Genomic DNA, 19,234 nt, shown 5'->3' with positions numbered 1-19,234 from the left:
CAGTTTGGCTTGTGGTAACAATGCCACTGGAACAAAGGGTTCTCTGTGCTCCGCATCTGGTAGGCAGATAGCCAAAAACACTGTAGCAGCAATGGTCATTCAGTGGTTCATTTGATATTTGCCAGGTGCCCACGGTGTGAGAGTGGGCAGGAACACCTGGACAGGCTGTCCCACTCACCTGTGGCATGGAGCAGGCTCTGTCCCTCGTCCGAGTCTCATTCCCAGAGTTTTGAGAACAGCTCTGCGGAGCGGGGAAGAAGGGTGCTCCTGGTGCCGTGTGGGTGCAGCACGCCTGTTCCTGGAGCTGGGCTGAGGGTCCGTGCATCCTTCTCCCCAGAACTGCCCTGTCCTATTTGAGCAGCCAGGGGAACCTTGCAGGGTTGCTGATGGCCAAGGCATTTCTAGATTGTTTTGGTTTTGGTTCCCGGTGTGGAAGCCGACTTGGCAGCTATTATTCTTCTGCCTGATTTTTGTACCACTATGTTGCCGTGGTTCCTTCTAGGACCAGCCAAACCATCGTTAGTTGCTGTTCAGGTGGAAGATGTGTGTTTCGGCAAAGCTTTTGCTTGAGTGTTTACAACTGTCTTCAAGATCTGCCCATGTGGAAGTGCATCCAACATTTCTCACCAAACTTGTGTTGGAAATTTTATTAGTATTTTTTCAATCTGCATGGGGCTGTCGTTGGCTTCCTCCTTTGCAGACACCTATGACTGTCTCAGGAAGATTGAAAGATATTAGAGTGGGACTAAGCCATTGAAGAAAAAAAAAAAAATCAGGCCTTTTGGCCAAGGCCAGGTGGATCATACTGTGTTCCGTTTTGGTATGAAATGCCTCATATTTGTGCACCTGAATGCTTTGGCTGGGCTGAAGGCTGCTGTGGTGGAGAGTCTCTCTGTGAAACCTGTGACTGTCACTTTCCCTTCCTGTCACCACCACGCTGCTCTCATCAAAACCAGGTGCTGGTTTGAGAGGGCCTGTCTCCTCTTGGGAGGGTGCTGCTTGCCGCCCTCCTGCAGATCTTGGCAGTGGCAAATCCATCGCGGATTAGAAGAGCTTCCTGCCCAGGGACAAACCTGTTTTCACTTTCTGAATGTGCTACCTCCACTGAGCCAAAACCTTTCTCTTTCTGCCGCTCCTGTTTGGTTTTCCAAAGCTGGAGAGAGCCATTTGAGACAGGATTCAGAGGGGGGATGTTAGATAGCTTGGGTTTAAGGCTTGGGGGTGTCGTACCTACCCCTGAACTGCCAAGTACCTGCCAAAGAAGTTTTCTCCTGCGGTAGGGTTCCTTGGGAAGGACACAGCTAGAGGACAAGAGTCACTGCTCTTGGGACCCCCTCTTTTTTCCTTGATATTTTTGACCCTAGTGGCTAAACATGGGGAGAGACATCATTCCTCAAAATTAACAAACCTTGAACTTCTAACCTCAAATGTTGGATCACTGCAGCCTGGACCAGCAAGTTAAAAACTTCCCTGGGAGAGAGCCTTGACCACTAAGCTAAACAGTTTTCTAGTAAAGTGATCTGCTTCTTTGACTATGTTTAAAGAATTGAAACAAATATTTATTTAAGGGGGGGGAGAGAGAATGGGGAGAAAGACAATTCACCCAGCAAAAAGGCCTTTGTTAAAAGTACAGTTATGATCATAGATTATTTCCACACCCTATTAAAAATGAACTTAGGGCTGTTTCTGAAACTCTTAAGTGCTATTTTCCATGCACTTCTCCATCCATTTCTTGGGTAGTTGACCTGTTTTGTCTCTGCTGTCCATCGGGAACTGGCTGGAGCCACCACCTCCACTCCTGTTCCTCTGGAGGGCCCAGACCCCCTTCCCACCACTGTTCCCAAGCACCTGTATCCCCCCCCCCCGCCATCCCTCTCCACAGCCCTGCCTCCGTGTCCCCTCAGTCCCTCGCAGCCTGATGCTCCCTCACAACCCGCCTCAGCCCGGGCCTGCTCCTTCCCTCAGGGGGTGTGTATGTGGGGTGAGGCAAGATGGCGGCACCTCTGTCCCGTCAGAAGCAGGACCGGGAAGGGGACAAAGTCGATGCAGGAGGGGGTCTCGCTGTGAAACCTTTCTCCTTGAGGTATGAATGCCTTGTGTACGATGGTGGTTTGCCTGTGATGGTCTGCGGAAGGGCACCGGCCGGGGGGCCCCCCCGGCCGGTGCCCTCCCGCAGACCATCACAGGCTACGATCTGTGTGAGGGCGCCGCCGCTGGCGGGGCGGGCGCAGCGGGGCGGCTTTGTGCGCGGCGCTAATCCGGGCGGCAGCTGCTATTGGCGGCCGCGTTGCCGTGGTGACGGCCCCGCCGGCGGCCGCCTTTGTTGGGGCCCGGCGCGGCCCAGCCGGGAAAGGCCCGGAGCGACGGTGGCGGCGGCGGTGGAACGGGAGGGGTGTGTATCGGTTTGCTGCCACAATAAGTGCCCGCCGTGGGGCTGCTACTCGTGCCTGGTTGTGGCTGCGGGGTCGGTGTGGAGCCGGCTTGTCCCCTGCCTGGGGTAGCCAGGGTCAGGCCTTCATTGGATTCCCATGTCCATCCCTTCGCTTCGTGTGAGGGTCTGCCTGGGTGTTTGGGTAGTGCTGGGCCTCAGGGAGTCCTGTGAGTTGAGGCAGCCAGTTTCCATCCTCTCACCTAGCTCCAGAGTAGGGGAGGTGATGGCAAGAGCTAGGAGGGATCTGGCATGAGGCTGGACCCCATGGCTCTGGAAATGGCCACTCCCTGTGGATGCAGGTGAGGCCTTTCTCCTGGCTCCACAGGGTGCTTTGGTCTGCAGCCCATCCTGCTGGCCTTCGTAGGCTCCAGCACTGCCTCTGCACCCCCTCCAGGTTGCAGGGCCCTGCTTTACCTCATGGCACTGGCTGTGTGCTGTCTGAGACCACCCAACTCATCTCACTTGTTGCCTTGGAAGGAGATGAGAAGATGCTCATGTATAGGTTTTGCTGGCAATATAATACACTAGTTGTAGCTATAGCTGGGGCCCTAGACTTGAGTGATTAGGGTAAGACTATTTCACTTGTGTGTATATACACATAGATATCTGTCTATCTTACATTTAGTTCATGGCAGGAAACAGCTTTCAAATAGAAAATATGTGTTATTGTCAATATGTTTTTGCAAGATGAGTACATTTTGGGGTTGCGGGTAGGCATCTGATCTCAAAGCACTGGCAGAAACTTGGAAAAAGGCTCAGATGGAGGAAGGCTGCAGCTTTTTCTAGGCCTATGGAGTGTGGTTTGGGATGAAGCAGTTGCATGTCTCCTGGCTCTGAGTGCTTGAGCACTGCAGGAGCACCCGGCTGTTGCCCAGGACGTTGCTCTGAGGTGGTTTTGTGTGTGGACGTGCACTGGGCTTTGCCACTCACAGCTGCTACTGCTTTCCAGGCTCTGGGAAGAAGGTGTTGTTGCTGGGACTGGTTGGACGGAGTAAGTCAGCAGCTGGGCTGTGCTTGTCCGTGCTAGGTTTTTCTTTCTCATGCCCATCTCTCAGTCATGATGGGTTTGTGGGCTCCAGCTACCCGAGTTGAAGTCTTCAGGAGCGGCACTGCCGCAGAGTGCCATTGACACAGCTTTCTCCCATTGTTTACTGGGGAGGAGGACAGCTATGTCCCCAGCCTTTCTGAGAACTGGAATGGATCTAGCTTAAAAAGCAAACAAAGACAGTAAAACTTCTTGAAATAATTTTTAGCCACATCAGGTTTCCCCCCAGCATGTCACAGTTGTGCTGGCACCGTGAAGGGAAATGGTACAGGGGCAGGAGTGAGCGGAGACGGGGAATGGCAGTGTGATGAGCTGCTGTCAGCTCCCAAGCTCTGTCTTGGGGAGCTGCTGTCAGCTCCCAAGCTCTGCCTTGGGGAGCTGCTGAGGAGTTGCTTTGGGTCCGTGTGAAGTCTTACGTCTCCCATGGCTCCTTCTGGATGCCTGGCACATTTCTCAGGTGTTTGTTGACTTGGCCGAGGGAGTCTGAGCTGGGATGGGAAGAGCATGGGATGAACGGGGGTTGTCTGTTGTCACCTGGCTCTTGTGGGGTGGACGTGTTGGACAAGCCCAAGGGCATCAAGGATGACCTCTGTCTGCTCATGGTGGCACTGGCAACGTTGGCAAGGGCTCCTTCAATCCTTGTGGCACTGAGGTGGAGCTGTGTCCTGGAGGGGCTGAGGCTAGGAGCCCTCTCCCTTCCCTGACGGGGGCTGTGGGCTCTCTATGGGTGAAGCCAGTAGCTGCCTGCGCTGGGACACGGGCAGCGCTTTGCCCTCACTGACAGGCTGTTCCGGAGAAGGCAGCAATGCAGATGCTTCCAAGGGACAAGGCAAGGGAGTAATCCTTCCACGGAGTCGGGGGCACACAGGGCTTGCTGCTCGGGGAGCGCCTGTCTCGCATGGAGGAGGAGGAGGAGGGCTGGGGCAGCTGCTGGCCGGAGACTGCTGCCGCCTCCCCTGAGCGCTTGCATGTCCAGTTTCATAATCGGATTAAGGCAGTGGTATTAGAGAGGAGGGATGGGTCAGTGGGACAGGTTTACACTGGGGCTTACACGGAGGGGATTGAAGTGTATTTTTTAACCCTGCTCAGCCTGACCTGGGGAGCGGTGCAGATGCGGCTCTGCAAGGCAACACCCAGCGGGAAGATGGGGGGAAAAGTGGCACCAGGCGGTGATGTGCTCGCCAGGGAGGAGAGCAGCCCCAGGCAGGCTGGGGGATGGGATCTGGCCGCCCCTCCCCCCGGGAAGGCAGCCCTGCTCAGGCCTTGCAGTAAATTTGCTCTAATTACAGCCTCCAGCAGTGGGAAACCTCACTTAGAGGAAAGGCTCCTCTGGGGTGGGGGCGGGGGTGCTTCCCAGCTTTCCCAGGCAGGCTCTGTTGTCTGAGGCCTCCGCTTCCCCTGTCGCTGGGAGGCCCCTTATTCCTCTCCCCTCTCCAGCTTTGCTTCTCTCCCCCCCCTTTAATTCTCTTCTCCTTTGAGGCTGGGATTTGGGAACAATGCCTTCCCTGCTCCTTGCCCCCCGGCTGGAGCCGCAGGCAAACAATCGGGGTCGCTTGATGCCAGGGGCCGGGCCGAGGGGGCTCAGCCCAGCAGCACCTGCCCTGGGCTGGTGGGGGGACCGTGCTGGGTTGTGACTCGGGGACGTGTCTGGTGTGGTAGCTGATGTGTGTCTGCACACACTGTTTCCTTCTTGGGGATGGGAGGTCTCATCTTGATCCCTTCTGGTTTGGGGAGGTCCGGGAACCTCTGCGCAAATGTGTTGGAGGATGCTCTTGGCAACGGCAATAATCTGATCAGGAGCTCTTCTGTTTGCAGGTGGACGATGCGATGCTGATGTTCGACAAGACAACCAATCGACACCGAGGTGAGAGTGGTCTTCTGGCCGTAGCAGAGGGAACTGCGGAGGGTTTGCCTCCTGCCTTGCATAGGGAGGGGTTAGTATCCCAGCAGCAGGGCATGCGGGTCGCAGCTGCTCTTTATCTTGCCTCCAGTCACCCCATCCTTTTGCATCTGCATCCTTTACCAGCGTCCCTTGCAGCACAGAGAGCTTTTGTCCAGTGCGTTTCCTGTGCTGTAAACTCGCCGAGTTGCAGATATGTGAGAGGAGGCGGCCCCCTCCCCTGCCCGCTTACCTCCATGGCTCCAGCCCGCAGTGTGTGTCTTACCTTGTCCCGAGTAATCCGAGCTCCGGGAAAGCTGACACGAGAGCCTGAAGAGTGCCTGCCTCTCGCCCCTTCCTCGGCTCTGAGCCCGCTTGTGCTCCCAGGTCACCTTTTCTTACCTGAGTCTTGCTGGTGGAGTCTGGTTACAGGATGGGAGCAAGGCTGTAATATTTGTGTGTCCGGACCCAGCCCACCCATGGGCGTCCCTGCCTGCTGGTCTCCCAGCAAGCCTTCAGATCGACTGCCCCAGTGCGTGGCAGGGCTTGACACTAGCCAGCATTGCACCAGCTCAAGAGATTTTTTGGCAACAACTTAACCTGCAAACTTAGCTTCAGTGTCTTCCAAATCAAGGCCAGTAACAGCCCTATGCTGGGCCACTCTCATGTCTGTGTGTTGTTTGAAGCACTTCCAAGCACCTCTGCCCCCAGAGCAGCAAGGGAATGCTCCCTTCTATTCTTGCTCCACTGTGTGCCCTTCAGGTTTTTGCTTTTTTCTAAAACCATTAAATCTATTCTGGTTGCCTGGCCTAGGATGTTCAGCTTCATCTTGAAAGGGAAGAAGTGTTAACCCCTGTTCCTCCATGGATGTCTCCCTGTCACTAGGCCAATTAAAGAGTTGTTGGGCATTTCAGAAGGAGCAGGGAGAGCTGCCAGCTGCCATGTTGGCAGTGTGGGGCTCTGCCCAGGGCACAGCAGACCTGGTGGGGGTCTTATGGGGCTCAGGACTGGTTTTGGCATCGAGGTGTTGCTCTTGAATTCCCGAACTCCTCTGCTCGTGTGTGTTGAGGTGAATGGTGTGAAACTACCTGAGCACAGACAGACGGACGAGCTCACGGAGACTTTTCTGGCAGTATGGAGAAAAAGTGGGGTTCTGGGCAGCGATTCCCTGTGTGTTTTTAGAAGTTATTTTAAAGCACCATGGAATTGGCTGGTTTTGGAAAGCGGAAAGCTTTGCTTAATCCTAGTTTGCTTGTAAGGCAAGCTTAAAGACATCCTCCCACCTGCCTCAGTTTTCCGGAAGTGGCTACAGTCAGCTGAGAGGAGTTTAGTCTGCCCACCCAAGCTAGTCTTTGCCAAAACTGTCAGCAAAGGGGTTGGTGAGTGAAAGGAGGTGTGAGTGTGGGCCAGGGGCCAGGAACATCCTGTCCTGTCTTACCGCAGATACTAACCTTACTTTGGTGAAGCTTTGCAAATCTCTTTGCTCGTGTGTATCTGTCTTGCTCTGTACAACTGCATTGCTGATACTTGCCTGCTTATACAAGGCTTTATGACCGGTGACTGAAGAGGAAACGTGCAGCGTGTTATTGCTGGTGGGGTGTGTTTAGCCAGGATGGTGATGTCCTGGCAAGCAGCTGTTCATTTCTCCACCGACTCTCTTTGTGTGAGCGTCTGCCGGGATCTTCCCCAGCATTATCAGCCATGTGGTTTGCCTTGCAAATAGGAAAGTTTTAAAAAAAAAAAACAAACTTGGTTTTTAGAGTAGTTGGGTTCAGAGAGGGTGGGAAGTAAAGGATGAGGAAAGGGGAGTCTGTAAGGGGACAGTCCTATTCTTGTGCATAAAAGCAGGATTTGCTGGAGAGGGAAGATGAGTGACAGCTGTTTTAGAAAGGGCTGATTGTACTGTCCTTCTGCCAATAAAAGGATGTGGGTAGCAGGTGCATACTGCACAGAGCTCTGACCTGATCAAGGAGTTTTGCCTTTTCTTCAGGGTTTGGGTTTGTCACATTTGAAAGTGAAGACATTGTAGAAAAAGTGTGTGAAATCCACTTCCACGAGATCAACAACAAAATGGTGAGTGTCTGGGGCAGAACCTGGGGGAGAAGGGACAGAGGTATGGGATAGAGTGGGGCAGTGGCACAGGGGCAGGGTGGGAGGCACTTGGATCCCGACACTTTCCTCTGCAGTGGGGAATTGGATTGAGTCTTTTCCCCAAAATCACAGCAGCCAATCTGGGAAAGAATCTCTCATTGTGGAGGTGAACCAGCATGATACTGAGCTTTCAAGGAGAAGAGCTAACTCTTAACAAGGAAATGTGCAGTACTTGGAGATTTCAAAGTTACATGAAACCTCTTAGCAGCCTGGTACAGGGCAGGTTTTACCTTTATTCAAACACAAGGAAAATTCAACTTTGAGGCCCTGGTGCAGCGCAAGGCAGAGCATCAAGGGAGGAGAAAAGCAAAGGGAGTTTGAGCTCCCCGTTGCCTGTGGTGGCTGCAGAGTGACGGGGAAGGCTGGCAGCATGCAGGCCAGAGGCAGGGATGCTAGGGAAGGACAGCGGGACAGGCTGGTGGCGGTGGCCAGGGCTGGGGAGTGCTGTCACAGCTGGCAGCCCTGTCTGGCCCGCAGCCGGGGCGCTGCCTGTGCTCTGTGGCACTGCTCTGTGCTGGTGGCAGCTGAGCCTGATCCTTAACGTTCTTGTGGCAGGTGGAGTGTAAAAAAGCCCAGCCGAAGGAGGTGATGTCCCCAACGGGCTCGGCACGAGGGCGGTCCCGAGTCATGCCTTATGGGATGGATGCCTTCATGCTTGGGATCGGCATGCTGGGTAAGCCCAAGGACGGATCTCCTCCCCAGCTCCCAGTCGTGCCAGGCAGCAGCTTAGAGGTTTTATTTTGAGAGCGGGCAGTGCGGCCAAGGGCAGCTCTCCCTGGTGCAAGGCTGGGGACGCTGGGTGGGCACCGGGACCTGTTTGTGATCACAACTTGCCCTCTGGTGGCACCTGGAAAAACTGCAAACTTGTCACTGCTGCCCTGCGACAGCCGGAGCTGGCCGGGCGCAGCCATGTGCTGGGCAGCTCTGGCCCTCTGCAACTCATTTAACGGTCCTGCGTAGCATATAGACTGTAATTCTTTAATGCCTCTCATGGAATAGGATGTAACTGCATAGCTGAACCGAGTGTGGAACAATCTGCCCACGCATCTTCCTTCCACATTTCTACAGGCTTTCTGATGAATTAGTTGATTAAAGAGCCCCCAAGCTTCCACTTGAAACAGTGGTCCATGTAAATATCCTCACTGCTATTTAAAGACTATAAAAATGCCCTTAAAGTTCTAGTTAAGCTTGGTCTCACTTTGTTCCCTCCCTCTCGGGGACAGCGAGTATCCAGTATTGCAAGGAAAACCATACACTTATCATGGGACTGTCTTGTAAGGAGAAATTGCTGACAAGCAGACTGGGTTTCATTTCTATCAATGGTTCTAAGGCAAATGTGTTCAGAAAAAAGATTAAAAAAAGAAAAAAGTCCTTTGTAGCCCCCACTTCCAGGTCTGTAAACCCTCATGCCTGGAGCTAAGAGTCAAGCATGATCCTTCCAGCGCAGGTGCTATTCCTGGCTTCTCTCCCTCCCCACGTTTGTTCTAGCCAGGCTTGAGCTGACCCAAGAGCGCACTGTTTGCTCAGGATCATCACTGGTGTTGTTGGGCAGGGTGTGCTCAGCCTGGATCTACTTGCTAAGCCTGCCGAATAGCAGTTAGTGAATGAACAAAACTCCAAAAAGGGCATTTTTTTCCCCAATGTTTTCACTTGACTTACTGAAGGAAAAATAAATCTCCAGCCTGTGGGTTTGGGTTTTGCCTTTTCTAAGTCATCTGAATTTTAAAGCAGCAAGGCTCAAGCTGAGTCACCGGGAAATCCATGTAGTCATGTCTTGGGAGATCTCAAATCAAATATTCATCTCTGAGTCAGTGCCCTGCGTTCTCACAGGCTTGTTCTGGATAGGTGGTCAGCTTCCTGGGGAACGGCAGGAAGTGTCCTCCTGCCCAGTGCCAGGAAGAAGTGTTCTGCCTGCATTCGCCAGCACTTTGAGTTGCTTTTGCACTAGGAGCTATTCAGCTGTTCAAATGCCCCCACCTCCCTGATCATCTTCAGTTTGTAAATCCAGCTGATGCATCAGAAAGCCTCAGTCTGCAGAGCCGTGAGTTACTGAGAAGGAAAACTCTGTATCCTTACATGTTCAGAGTGAGGAAAAAATTACATGGGCCTGCTAAAACTCTTCTGCAGACTTGCATGTGTGCAGACTCTGCACAGCAGTTTCCTGGGGTTTCTGCTATTGGCCATATTTGTGCGTTCTAACACTAATGGTCACGCTGCTCGTGAGCAGCCAGGCACTGAAGACGTGGACCCTGCAAGCTTGCAGTAACAGAGTCCTTTTCTCTTCCCCCAGGTTATCCTGGTTTCCAAGCTGCCACCTACGCGAGTCGAAGTTACACTGGCATTGCACCTGGCTACACTTACCAGTTCCCTGGTGAGTGGTGCTCCCTGCTTGGTTTTTTGGTCTGCCTTCAGGTGATGGGAGTCCCTGGCATGATCCGTGACCCAGGCTCTGCCCCTTTCACCCTTTCCCCCGTTTGGTCTTTCTTTAAATTGGAGACGGATGTGGAAGGGGGAGGGGTGAAGCCCCGGAATAGGTGGGAACAGCCTGTCCTTCATTAGGATTATCCTTGCACTCCAGTGGCAGGAAAAGCCCAAGGCTGCTCTGCTGCCCTTTATGTTAGCCTCCTCCATAGGGCTGCTGCTGTGACACAGAAGGGCCCCTGCAGCTCTGCCTGTCTTGCTGCCTTTGTGTGTGTCTGTCTCTCTTTACCAGAGTTGCCACTGCTCTGAAAGTAGCACAGGATTTTAAAACGTGCCTTTCCGTGGGTCAGGGAACTCCTAGGCACCCGAAACGCAGGCGCCTGTAACGCTATGGTTGTGTAAGCGCCTGGACCACTCACAGCCTCCGGAAAACATCTGCTGGGGCGGTGGGTTGCAGTTTTCCCGCAAACTGGGTGGTTTCAAGCTCCCAACCCCGCCATGTGCTCAGAACATGGACTCTGCGATCAATGGCTGAAACCTGCTGTGCCGCAGCTGCTCAGAGCTTTCTGGGGCCTCTTCTCCCTCCCGTTCTCAGCAAGGCAGGGGAACAAGGCAGAGCACAGTTGGAGAAAAGGCTGTCTTGCTATTTTCTAGAGAAGTGGCAACTCCGAGCATCCCTTCCTTACTCCATTCCTCAGTGTGATGGTTTATATATGAAGTCTTGATGCTAGGGGCTGGGAATGGGGAGTTTCCTCTTCGCCTGAGACGAGCCCAGGCTGACTGTGGCTGAAAGTTGCTGTTGCCTCCTAGCACTCTGGAAGCTCTCTGTGACTCCAGTTTATGGGTCTCAGTTGCAGTGGCTTCAAGTGCCTCACTGTAAACCCACACCCACGTGAGTGTGGCACATACTGAGCACCCACCAGCATTGCAGCCGAGAGGTCAGATTCGATGGATGCGTCACAGAGCAGTGCTCCGAGGCAGACCTGAGGCTGCACAGTGTAGCTTGCACTTGCCCTGCCTTGGCCATATTTATTCTAAGGATAAATGGATCCTTTCAGTCTCCAGGGCAGGAGTCCAGCACCTTTCAGCACCAGTTATAAATTAGTTTAAAGAAGACACTGGTCTGGTCACAGTCTGGCTGCAGGCTGCTCCCCCAGCAGACCCTGGCTGCTGTCTCTCTGCGGGGTCTCCCTCGGGGCATTTGACGAGTTCCTAAGCTGTCTTGCATTTCGTTTTTAGAGTTCCGTGTAGAGCGGACCCCTCTCCCGAGTGCCCCCGTCCTCCCTGAGCTCACAGGTCAGTCCCGCTCATTTCCTACACTCACAAGCTGGAAGGGGAGAAGGGGGCTTTGGGCTATTCCAGTGGTGTCCTGCTCCACAGCCTGGTGCAGTTAGACTGGAAATGTTCTTTATTTCCTCTTCCATCTGTACGAGCTCCATCCAAAGCTGGGGCTGGAAAGATGGAGAGGCAATCAGAGCCATGTGTATTGCCTCTGAGAAGGGCAATGCAGGTCATACCAAACGAAGGCATGTAATCCTTAGATGGTGTTTCCTGCTGCTTGCCTCATTTTTAGCTCCTTGCCCCAGGCTGGGTGTAAACCAGATATGGAAAACTGTAGAGAGCAGGGTGACTTCTCAAAGGTCTACAAATGACCTTAACCTTAACCTGCAAGGATGAGATTTGGAGTGCTGGGAGGAGGGAGAGGGTGCGGGGGCACTCCTGGTGGCTCGAATAATCCCATTTCCCTGTGCAGGAGGGGCTGCAGGGAATGCTCTCCCCACTCCAGGTGGTGCAGCTCCCCAGCTACTCCCACACAGGCTTCCCAGGCAGAAGCGAGCATGGTGGGATTCCACAGTAAAGACCTGCAGTGCTTGTAGGGAACTGTGGAATGCAACGGGGGCAGAGGACAATTCTCCAGAGACTAGTCCTGGCTCAGTGTCCTCACAATGCAAATACCCTCTGGATCCTCAGCCCCTGGGTTGTGTGCAGTGTTTTCTCTCTAGGTGACGCTCCTTCTGTCTACTCTCCCTTCCATGGCCATGTTTTCCCCAGCTCTGTTGTGTCCATGGTTTCTGTCGTAGAAAAGCAGCTTTCTGTAGCACCCTGCTCCCCGTGTGCCATCTCATTTCCGTGGTGTTCCTCCTCCCCAGCGCTTCCTTGCCTCCACCTGTTTCAGGGTTTGAATCTCTCTGCAGTGGGAGTGGGAGAAAGCTTCCTGGGAAGCTCTCCTGGAATCATCAGTACAAACAGGCTTGAAAGGGGGGTTCTGTGGCATGGAACCATCTTGATCCTCAGGGAGTCTCTGTTCCTGAGGATGCTGAGGTTGGCAGCCACCAATGAACAAACTGCCCTGAGGGAGGTAGGGGGACACCAAATACTAGCTCCCTCTTAATAAAACCCTTCCCTGACACCACGTATACAACTGCATAAGCACCTGACCACCCACCTCTGAGCCTTTTGGTTGCTAAGCAAAGGAGATGTGAGTCCGGCGTGTATTCACATGTGTGTTTTTCAGCAAAATCTGTAAAATTTGTAGAGGAACGTTGGTTACTTGGCAAAAGTGCTTTTCCCTCCGAGGTCTGCCCCCGGCTGCACTGTGCCTTTTCCTAGCGGAGGGGCCTGGCTGTCACGAGCGGCTGGGGTGCACCAGGGCTCTGTACAACAAGAAGTTATTAATGCTGCTGTCCTGGCTGGGTGCCACGTTAGCTTACAGTCCTGAGTGTCTCGCTGAAGTACCAGCTGGGGATCATGGCATTCTTCCCTTCCCGTTACGCTTACCTACTGTTAAACAGTCACTGTGCAGCCGCTTGGCTAGGCCAAGAGCTGCAATTCCCATGTATAGGCTGGAGTTGGTCCCACGAAGGGCAGGGCCCCCTTCCTTCCTACAAAGGCCCAGCGAGCTGTGCAGTGCTCGAGGGCCCTTGTGCCTTCAAGTGGATGCGTGTGCATAAATGGGCTGCGCTTTGTGGGCTTGGCAAGTGGAACTGAGATGAGGGGATGGCACAAGCAGGGATGATTGCTCCAGCACGCAGGGAGCTAACGTGCAGGTGCTTTGTCATCACAGCACAAACCCGGTGTCTCAGTAGATCGACTGCAAAAACAAGAAGGGTTTTTCCTGGAAAAAGAACTGGAGGCTTTTTGAGAAGACCTGGCCTCCATTCTCAGTAAATCTGCATTCATTCAGTTGCGTGCTAGGGACTTGAAGCAATGGTGAGGCAGGAGGGTGGCTGCCAGCAGCCTTTCCTCCCTGGAACAGCATCTTTGGGGGTGATGCGAAGCAGCAACATGCTCACGTTGGCCCAGGGCCTGTAATGAGCGGCTAACCCAGATATAAGCCTCATATGACGTTTGCTTGAAACAGGCTGGTGCCTGCTACTAAATATTCCCTTATAAGCTAGTCTGGGTTTTAGCCTTAACGCGATTGATTTGTTCTGACCTCTTTTTATGGTGCTCTAAACAGAATCACAGTGAATTTCACATTCAAGCATGAAATGCTGACCCAGTCATTTTAAGGGCAAAGAGAAACATACTGGCTAGATGCCTCCTGCCCCGAGGGCTGAATGCCTGTGGCAATAGAGTTGGGAATTAGAACTGCTACATATAAATTAAGACTTACTGTTTTAATTAAGCCATTTCTAGTTCCTGCTCCCTAGGTGTATGTTTCCTGCTCTTCTACGATGAACGGCAAGGGGTTGAGCAGTTCAGAAGCAAAACTCGCAGCGAGGAGGATGGTGTGTCTTGAGCAGAGTAGAGAAATAGGGAGAAAGAGGCCATTAAATTGTTATTCAAGAATAGTACCAAGGGAGAGAGAGGAGGGGCTGAGCCTCAGGACGCTGAGCTGCCAGCTGCTGCGTTTCTCCACATTTACAGCCAAAATCTGGACTGTAGCTTCACATTAACTGCATCCTGCAAGTTAAGTAGCGACAGGATATGTCTGAAATTGCCCACTTTTGGTCCAGCTCTTCCACGTCATGGCCTCAGCTGCTCCAGGCTGTGGGCTTAGCAGAGCCTGGCTAGTGAGTTCCCCCAGACATTTGCTGTGCAAAAAGATACCAATAAATGCTGGGCTGTGCAATCCCCTGTTGTCATCCTTGCATGTCCTGTGTGATGCACAAAGCTGATACATCTGCGTGGGCCTGGTGTTTTGCAGCAGGAAATGAAGGCTCCTGTTGAGGAGTTTCCCATGTAGCCACAACGCCCCTGAGATGCCTGTTCCTTCTTTTCCAGCAATCCCTCTCACTGCGTATGGACCGATGGCGGCAGCAGCGGCTGCGGCAGCCGTGGTGCGAGGGACAGGTAACTGCCACTTTCCTCCCCAGTGCGGTGTCCTGTCACTGAGGTTTGCGACGGGGTGCAGGGAGGGGGGTGGGATGGGGTTGCATTTTTGGGATCTTCACTCTGTAGTTTTGCTGCCTCCTGTAGGTTCCACCCCGAGTCGCACCGGTGGATTTCTGGGCACCACCAGCCCTGGGCCGATGGCAGAGCTTTACGGAGCCGCCAACCAGGACTCAGGGGTCAGCAGTTACATCAGCGCTGCCAGTCCAGCCCCGAGCACCGGCTTCGGCCACAGCCTAGGGGTGAGTGTTCCCTGTCGGGCTCTGCACGGGGGAGGAAGATGGAGAGTGGCACGGCCAGGGGAAGGGGCTGCGTCTCCATGTGGTGATGGAGGTGAGCAGCGGTGGGCAGCCCCCTCTCAGCCCGCAGCTTGCTTTCTGGTTAAGAAATGCCACCTGCCACAGCATCTGTCATGCCACCGCTGAGCCCCAGACCGCAGATGGATGGTGCAGGATGCAGCAATGCACTTAGAGCCCGCATTCCTGGGCTCTGCTGGCTCTCCCTGACCACCACGCGAGGTCCTGATGTCCATACCTTTCCCTGGTCTGGCTCAGACTTTGCAAGAGCCTGTCTCAGCTCTGACGCAGTGTCCTGCAGGGCGATGTGCTCTTTAGACCTGGCACCTCCAACTGAAACCAGCTTTCCCAGCATCTGAGCCATGACTGAATTTGTTGTAGTAGTAATTCTCCTTCACTTTTCTTTTGTTTGCTTAAGAGTTGGGTTTTAACTCTTTCTTCGCAGGGTCCCTTGATTGCAACAGCTTTTACCAATGGGTATCACTGAAGCTGGGGACCAAGGAGGTAGGAGGTAAGACAGCTTCGAACAGGAACGGGTAATGAGAGGAGTGAAGTTCTGAGCTGGCCCCTGTGCTTGGGCTCTCAGCAGGAGCTGTGGATGCCGCTGTGAGGTTCCCCAGCCTGCGGGAGGGGTCCTGCGGCCAGCCTGGGGCTCTCTTTTGCACCAGAGGCTTGGCAGGTTGGCTTCCTACCTCGTGCTCCCTAGCTGGGAGTGCTGTGGAGAGATCACTTAGTGTCTGGACGCAAAGAGGAAGGAAATGGGAGCAGTGACAGAAAGAGGAAAGGTCTGCAGGGTTGACCAGAATCACAACCCTGAGACACAAGCCTGAGACACAAGCTTGGCTCACCTGTGTGGCCGGGGAAGCCTCCCCTCTTGCAGCTGGTTGTTCTCACTGCTGCTGAGATCACCGTCCCTGGGGAACAAGGTTTTTCCTCTCCTGCCTGGGAGATGGGTAGAAGGAAAATCTGAGGTTGGTCAGTTCTGTTTCTGGTCCTTGGATGGGCCTGAGAGGGAACTGGTGAATGGTCTCTGTTTACTTTGCAAACATGGCTGAAGTTAGCTGGCTTAGAATTAAAAATAAAAGAATGCCTAGCTTTTCAAAATGGAGGGCAAAAACTTGCAGGGAACAGTGGCCAGACAGGAGCCCATGGCAGCCTGGCAGGGCTGCACTGAGCTGAGTGCTGGAGAAACAGCCGAACCCCGCTGTGTCACAGGCCTCCTGTGAACCAGAAGTGCCACAGGTGCGGGCAGGCAGGCCACACGGCGTGCGGGGCCTTGTTTCGCAGGCCTGCGTGTTGCCATTAAAGATGGAAGCATCTCTGCCGTGCCCTGTCACTCTGCCAGCGAGGTGCAGAGCAAGTCCGTGTTGGGGCAAGTTTGGGTATCGTGTATTTCTGTCGGATCACACCGGAAGAAAACCTCGAGAGAGAAGCTGTTGGTTGTTCTAGATCCTGTCCCATCCCTCCCCTGCTGTGTCCCGCAGATTCCCCAGTGACCTAACCGAGGAGAGCGGCTGGAGGATCTGGTGAGCCTCGGGGGATGAGCCAAGGTTACCTTTTTCTTGAATCAAACTGCACACTGCCGGCTGGCTGCCAGGCTCCTGCCGCCCTGCCCTGATCTCTCCCTTTGACCAGACCACACTGGACTGAACCCAAGGAGATCATCTCGCTTTCATACTAACCACCGACGGTTTACGCTTCCCCCCTCCCTGCCCCCAGCCCACCAGTTCTTCTTTTATTTATTTTATTAGCTGTTAGTTTTATTTTTTTATTTTATTTTTTTATCTTTTTTTGGGGCTACCCCTTCTTTTTGTTGTTTGCTCTTTCCCGAGCTAGTAGACATATTTTATGAATTGGCTTTGTGATTGTGTTAGGTAGTTTTTATTGAGGAGTATTTTTATTTGGCTTTGAAACTGTTTTGAATATTTTCAACTCTGTTGTTGTTGTCGTCAGTGTTTTTAAAGCACGGTATGTAACAAGAATGCAGTTCTGAAGGGAAGAAAGAGACACAGAGAGAGCAAAGGCTGAGAGGAACTGATGTATTTCTATTTTTTTTAAAGAAACTGTTTTTAATTGTTTCTGTTTTGTAAATGTGAGGCTTTGAAAAGTGTGAAACTCCAAGGATCCGAAAATGTTGGACATCGCTATGGAACAAAACAAATGTATATTTTGCTAAGTGAAAAACACTATCCTTACAGCTGAAAGAATTTTTTTTTCCTAGGTTTAGTTTTACGTGGGGTTTTCTTTTTCCTCCTGTATAATATGTAAATATCGCGAGCTGAACCTGGCTGCCGCCTGCAGCCTGGCTCCAAGGAGCAGCTCCAGGTCCTGGACTTGGTGCCGCAGTGTGAGCAATACTCTCCAGCAGAATCCTGACAGGACTCCGTTCTTTTTTTGTACACCTTTTACTGTAAGATTTTAAGACCTCTGATGAGATGAAAGGGGGTGGGTGGGGGCGGGGGTGAAACGTACCGGCCATCGGCTGTTTTGCTGAGCGGGTTAAAGCTGCTTCCAATCGCTCGATGTACAGACTCCATCACTGGGCTCCGTAGTGCCAGCGTCTGGTTTGGCTTTAGGTAAAGGGCTTTACCGCCGTTGCTTGTCTTGGTTACTTTGAAAGGAATTCACTCTCCAAACACTATTGCTTGCGTCAAGGTTTCCTGGGAAAGGGGATCCTCCTCCGGAGGTGAGGGTATCAGAAGGGGTGTTGGCCAGGGCCAGGGGGAGATTTGGGTGGTCGTTCTCTGAAGGGCAGGGCGCTGGGTTGGGGAGTCATTAACAGGGGAGAAAAGCATTAGGGTGGTGATTTGGGGGCGGGTTAAGGGCTTCTCAGGGATTATATGACTTATAGAATTGCAGCTTCCCGTTTGCTTTACTCTGTGTTCCGAAGACTGTGGGAATTTGTCTGTTGTCCTCTGTGTGGGTGATCTGGTCCCTTCTCCAGAACCTGCCGGGGCTTCCCCTGGCGCGGTCCGGGCCCCTGCTAACAAGCCCACTGCCAGGGGAAGCCTCCGGCAGGAGTACACAGGGCAGGTTTGGGTCTGGATTTCAGTGAACCAAAGACCCTGTTAAGGGGGGTGATTAAGCCTTTTATTAAGATGCAGCCAAACTCTTTTCCCAGGGAAATAACAGCTTCATCTTAAGTTTTAAGAATCATTCCCTCTCTTCCCCCAAACTAAGCCCCTGTGAGGGAGAGGGGCGTTTAGAAAAGGACTGGGAGGGCCACAGTGCCTACAGGGCCCTTCTTCTCTTTCACCCCTGCCCCGTCTGCTGGAGCTTGTCCTGACCTGGGCGATGTGTTTGGAGAGTTCTGTTTAGGTAAGAGGGTACTTAACAGATCAGTACTGAAAACACAAAGCAATAATTTTTGTTACTGAGACAAGAGTCTGTATGTCTGTTTTTTTAAATATTTCCTAATTAAAGAAGAGCTGCATTTTATTGGGTTTATTTTTATTCTATATACTTCAAATTTGGGTCTGCGGACAGCGCTTTCCTCCCTCTTGGTATATGCGCTGAACTGCTTCCGTGCCCCCTCCAGACATCCAAGGCCAGCTGTGCTGCTGCTGGGCTGTGATTCACTCTCTGGCCAGTGCTGCCACTGCCTGGAGGCTGGGGCTCCGGTTTCAGGGTGGGCATTTTTTTAAAAAGAAATAAAGCTGTGTTTTTAAGCCAGTAAGTTATTACACTCCAATGTTCTCTCCACACCTGTAACCCTTTTTCCAGATTTCAGTTTTAAATTCCTAATAAATTATTTGAAAACTGTCCTTTTCTGTCTTTATTTGGGGGTGGGAGATTTTCAAATGGAGATTTCAGGTCAACTTGGACCTGGCAGGAGTCGCATCCTGCCATTAGGCTAAAACCCCAGGCAGGGCTCTGGCTCTGTGTTCTCCCAGACTTTGGCAGTGGCCCAGTTTATAATGTGAGGCAGATCTGGTTTTAATGAAGATCGTGTCTCTCTGTTGCAGAGGTTTTGTATAGATATTTGTAGGTTCAAGAAAGGAGGAGAGAGTGTGGTACTTAAAGTTTGGCTCAGATGCTCTGGATTCAATGACTGGTGGACCAAGGAGGCTAGATCTAAGAAAGTAAAATGTGGAGATGGGAAGAAAAGTCCTTAACAGACAAGACTACAAGAAAAAGGTGAATTCTAACAGTGAAATGGTAGGGAACCCGATGCAGCAGGTCTTCATTATAGAGAATTCTTAAAAATAATCTAAGGTTTAAGCCTGTTAAGTTTAGGAACCAGTTGTATGTTGGAATCTCCTCACGAGCATACCAAGGACATACCGAGGACCAGCAGTTTTGTACGCAGTACAGGTTGGGGGAAACAAAAAATAGTATCAGTGGAAAATTCTTTACCCTGCTGGGATTTTTCTCATGAGGCACTCTTGTAGTGCTCACGTGCTCACTTTCCCACACTCAGTGATCCTCTTGTTGAATTAAAGTGTATGCAATCCAAGATAATGACAGTATTTTTGATTTGTGACTTAAAAAGGCCAGTTTATTGGAAGTTTTCTTGGCAACATCAATAATAAATCAGACATTGAGAAGTGAGGAAAAACAAACTACAGAGTCTTAAGGTTCACAGGTAAGAGAATGGAGAAATAATTTAAAAAAGAGTAAAAGTGACCAAAGTAGCAAAGGAGAAAGAGAACACTTAAATGGATATTGAAGGGAAA

General features: G+C 52.1%; 1 protein-coding gene across 4 annotated transcripts in view; it reads left to right on the top strand.

Annotated features, from left to right (window-relative positions):
* Window positions 1–18,322, top strand: part of MSI1 (musashi RNA binding protein 1) — a 31,434-nt gene extending 13,112 nt beyond the window's left edge. For 2 of the 4 annotated variants that reach the window (XM_054844598.1, XM_054844600.1), the window contains 9 exons: window positions 5,292–5,340; window positions 7,346–7,428; window positions 8,062–8,179; window positions 9,797–9,877; window positions 11,167–11,223; window positions 14,155–14,223; window positions 14,350–14,504; window positions 15,004–15,069; window positions 16,043–18,322. In XM_054844598.1, the coding sequence (XP_054700573.1) occupies window positions 5,292–5,340; window positions 7,346–7,428; window positions 8,062–8,179; window positions 9,797–9,877; window positions 11,167–11,223; window positions 14,155–14,223; window positions 14,350–14,504; window positions 15,004–15,045 (654 nt within the window). In that variant the 3' untranslated portion in view covers window positions 15,046–15,069; window positions 16,043–18,322. Of the gene's footprint in view, window positions 1–5,291; window positions 7,104–7,345; window positions 7,429–8,061; window positions 8,180–9,796; window positions 9,878–11,166; window positions 11,224–14,154; window positions 14,224–14,349; window positions 14,505–15,003; window positions 15,070–16,042 lie in introns of those variants that run through there. The other 2 variants (XM_054844601.1, XM_054844599.1) reach the window with 2 other exon arrangements.
* The last annotated feature ends 912 nt before the right edge of the window (window positions 18,323–19,234 follow it).

Source organism: Grus americana, chromosome 16 (assembly GCF_028858705.1).
Source record: "Grus americana isolate bGruAme1 chromosome 16, bGruAme1.mat, whole genome shotgun sequence".
NCBI lineage: Eukaryota > Metazoa > Chordata > Aves > Gruiformes > Gruidae > Grus > Grus americana.
This window is presented reverse-complemented; position numbering and strand designations above follow the sequence as displayed.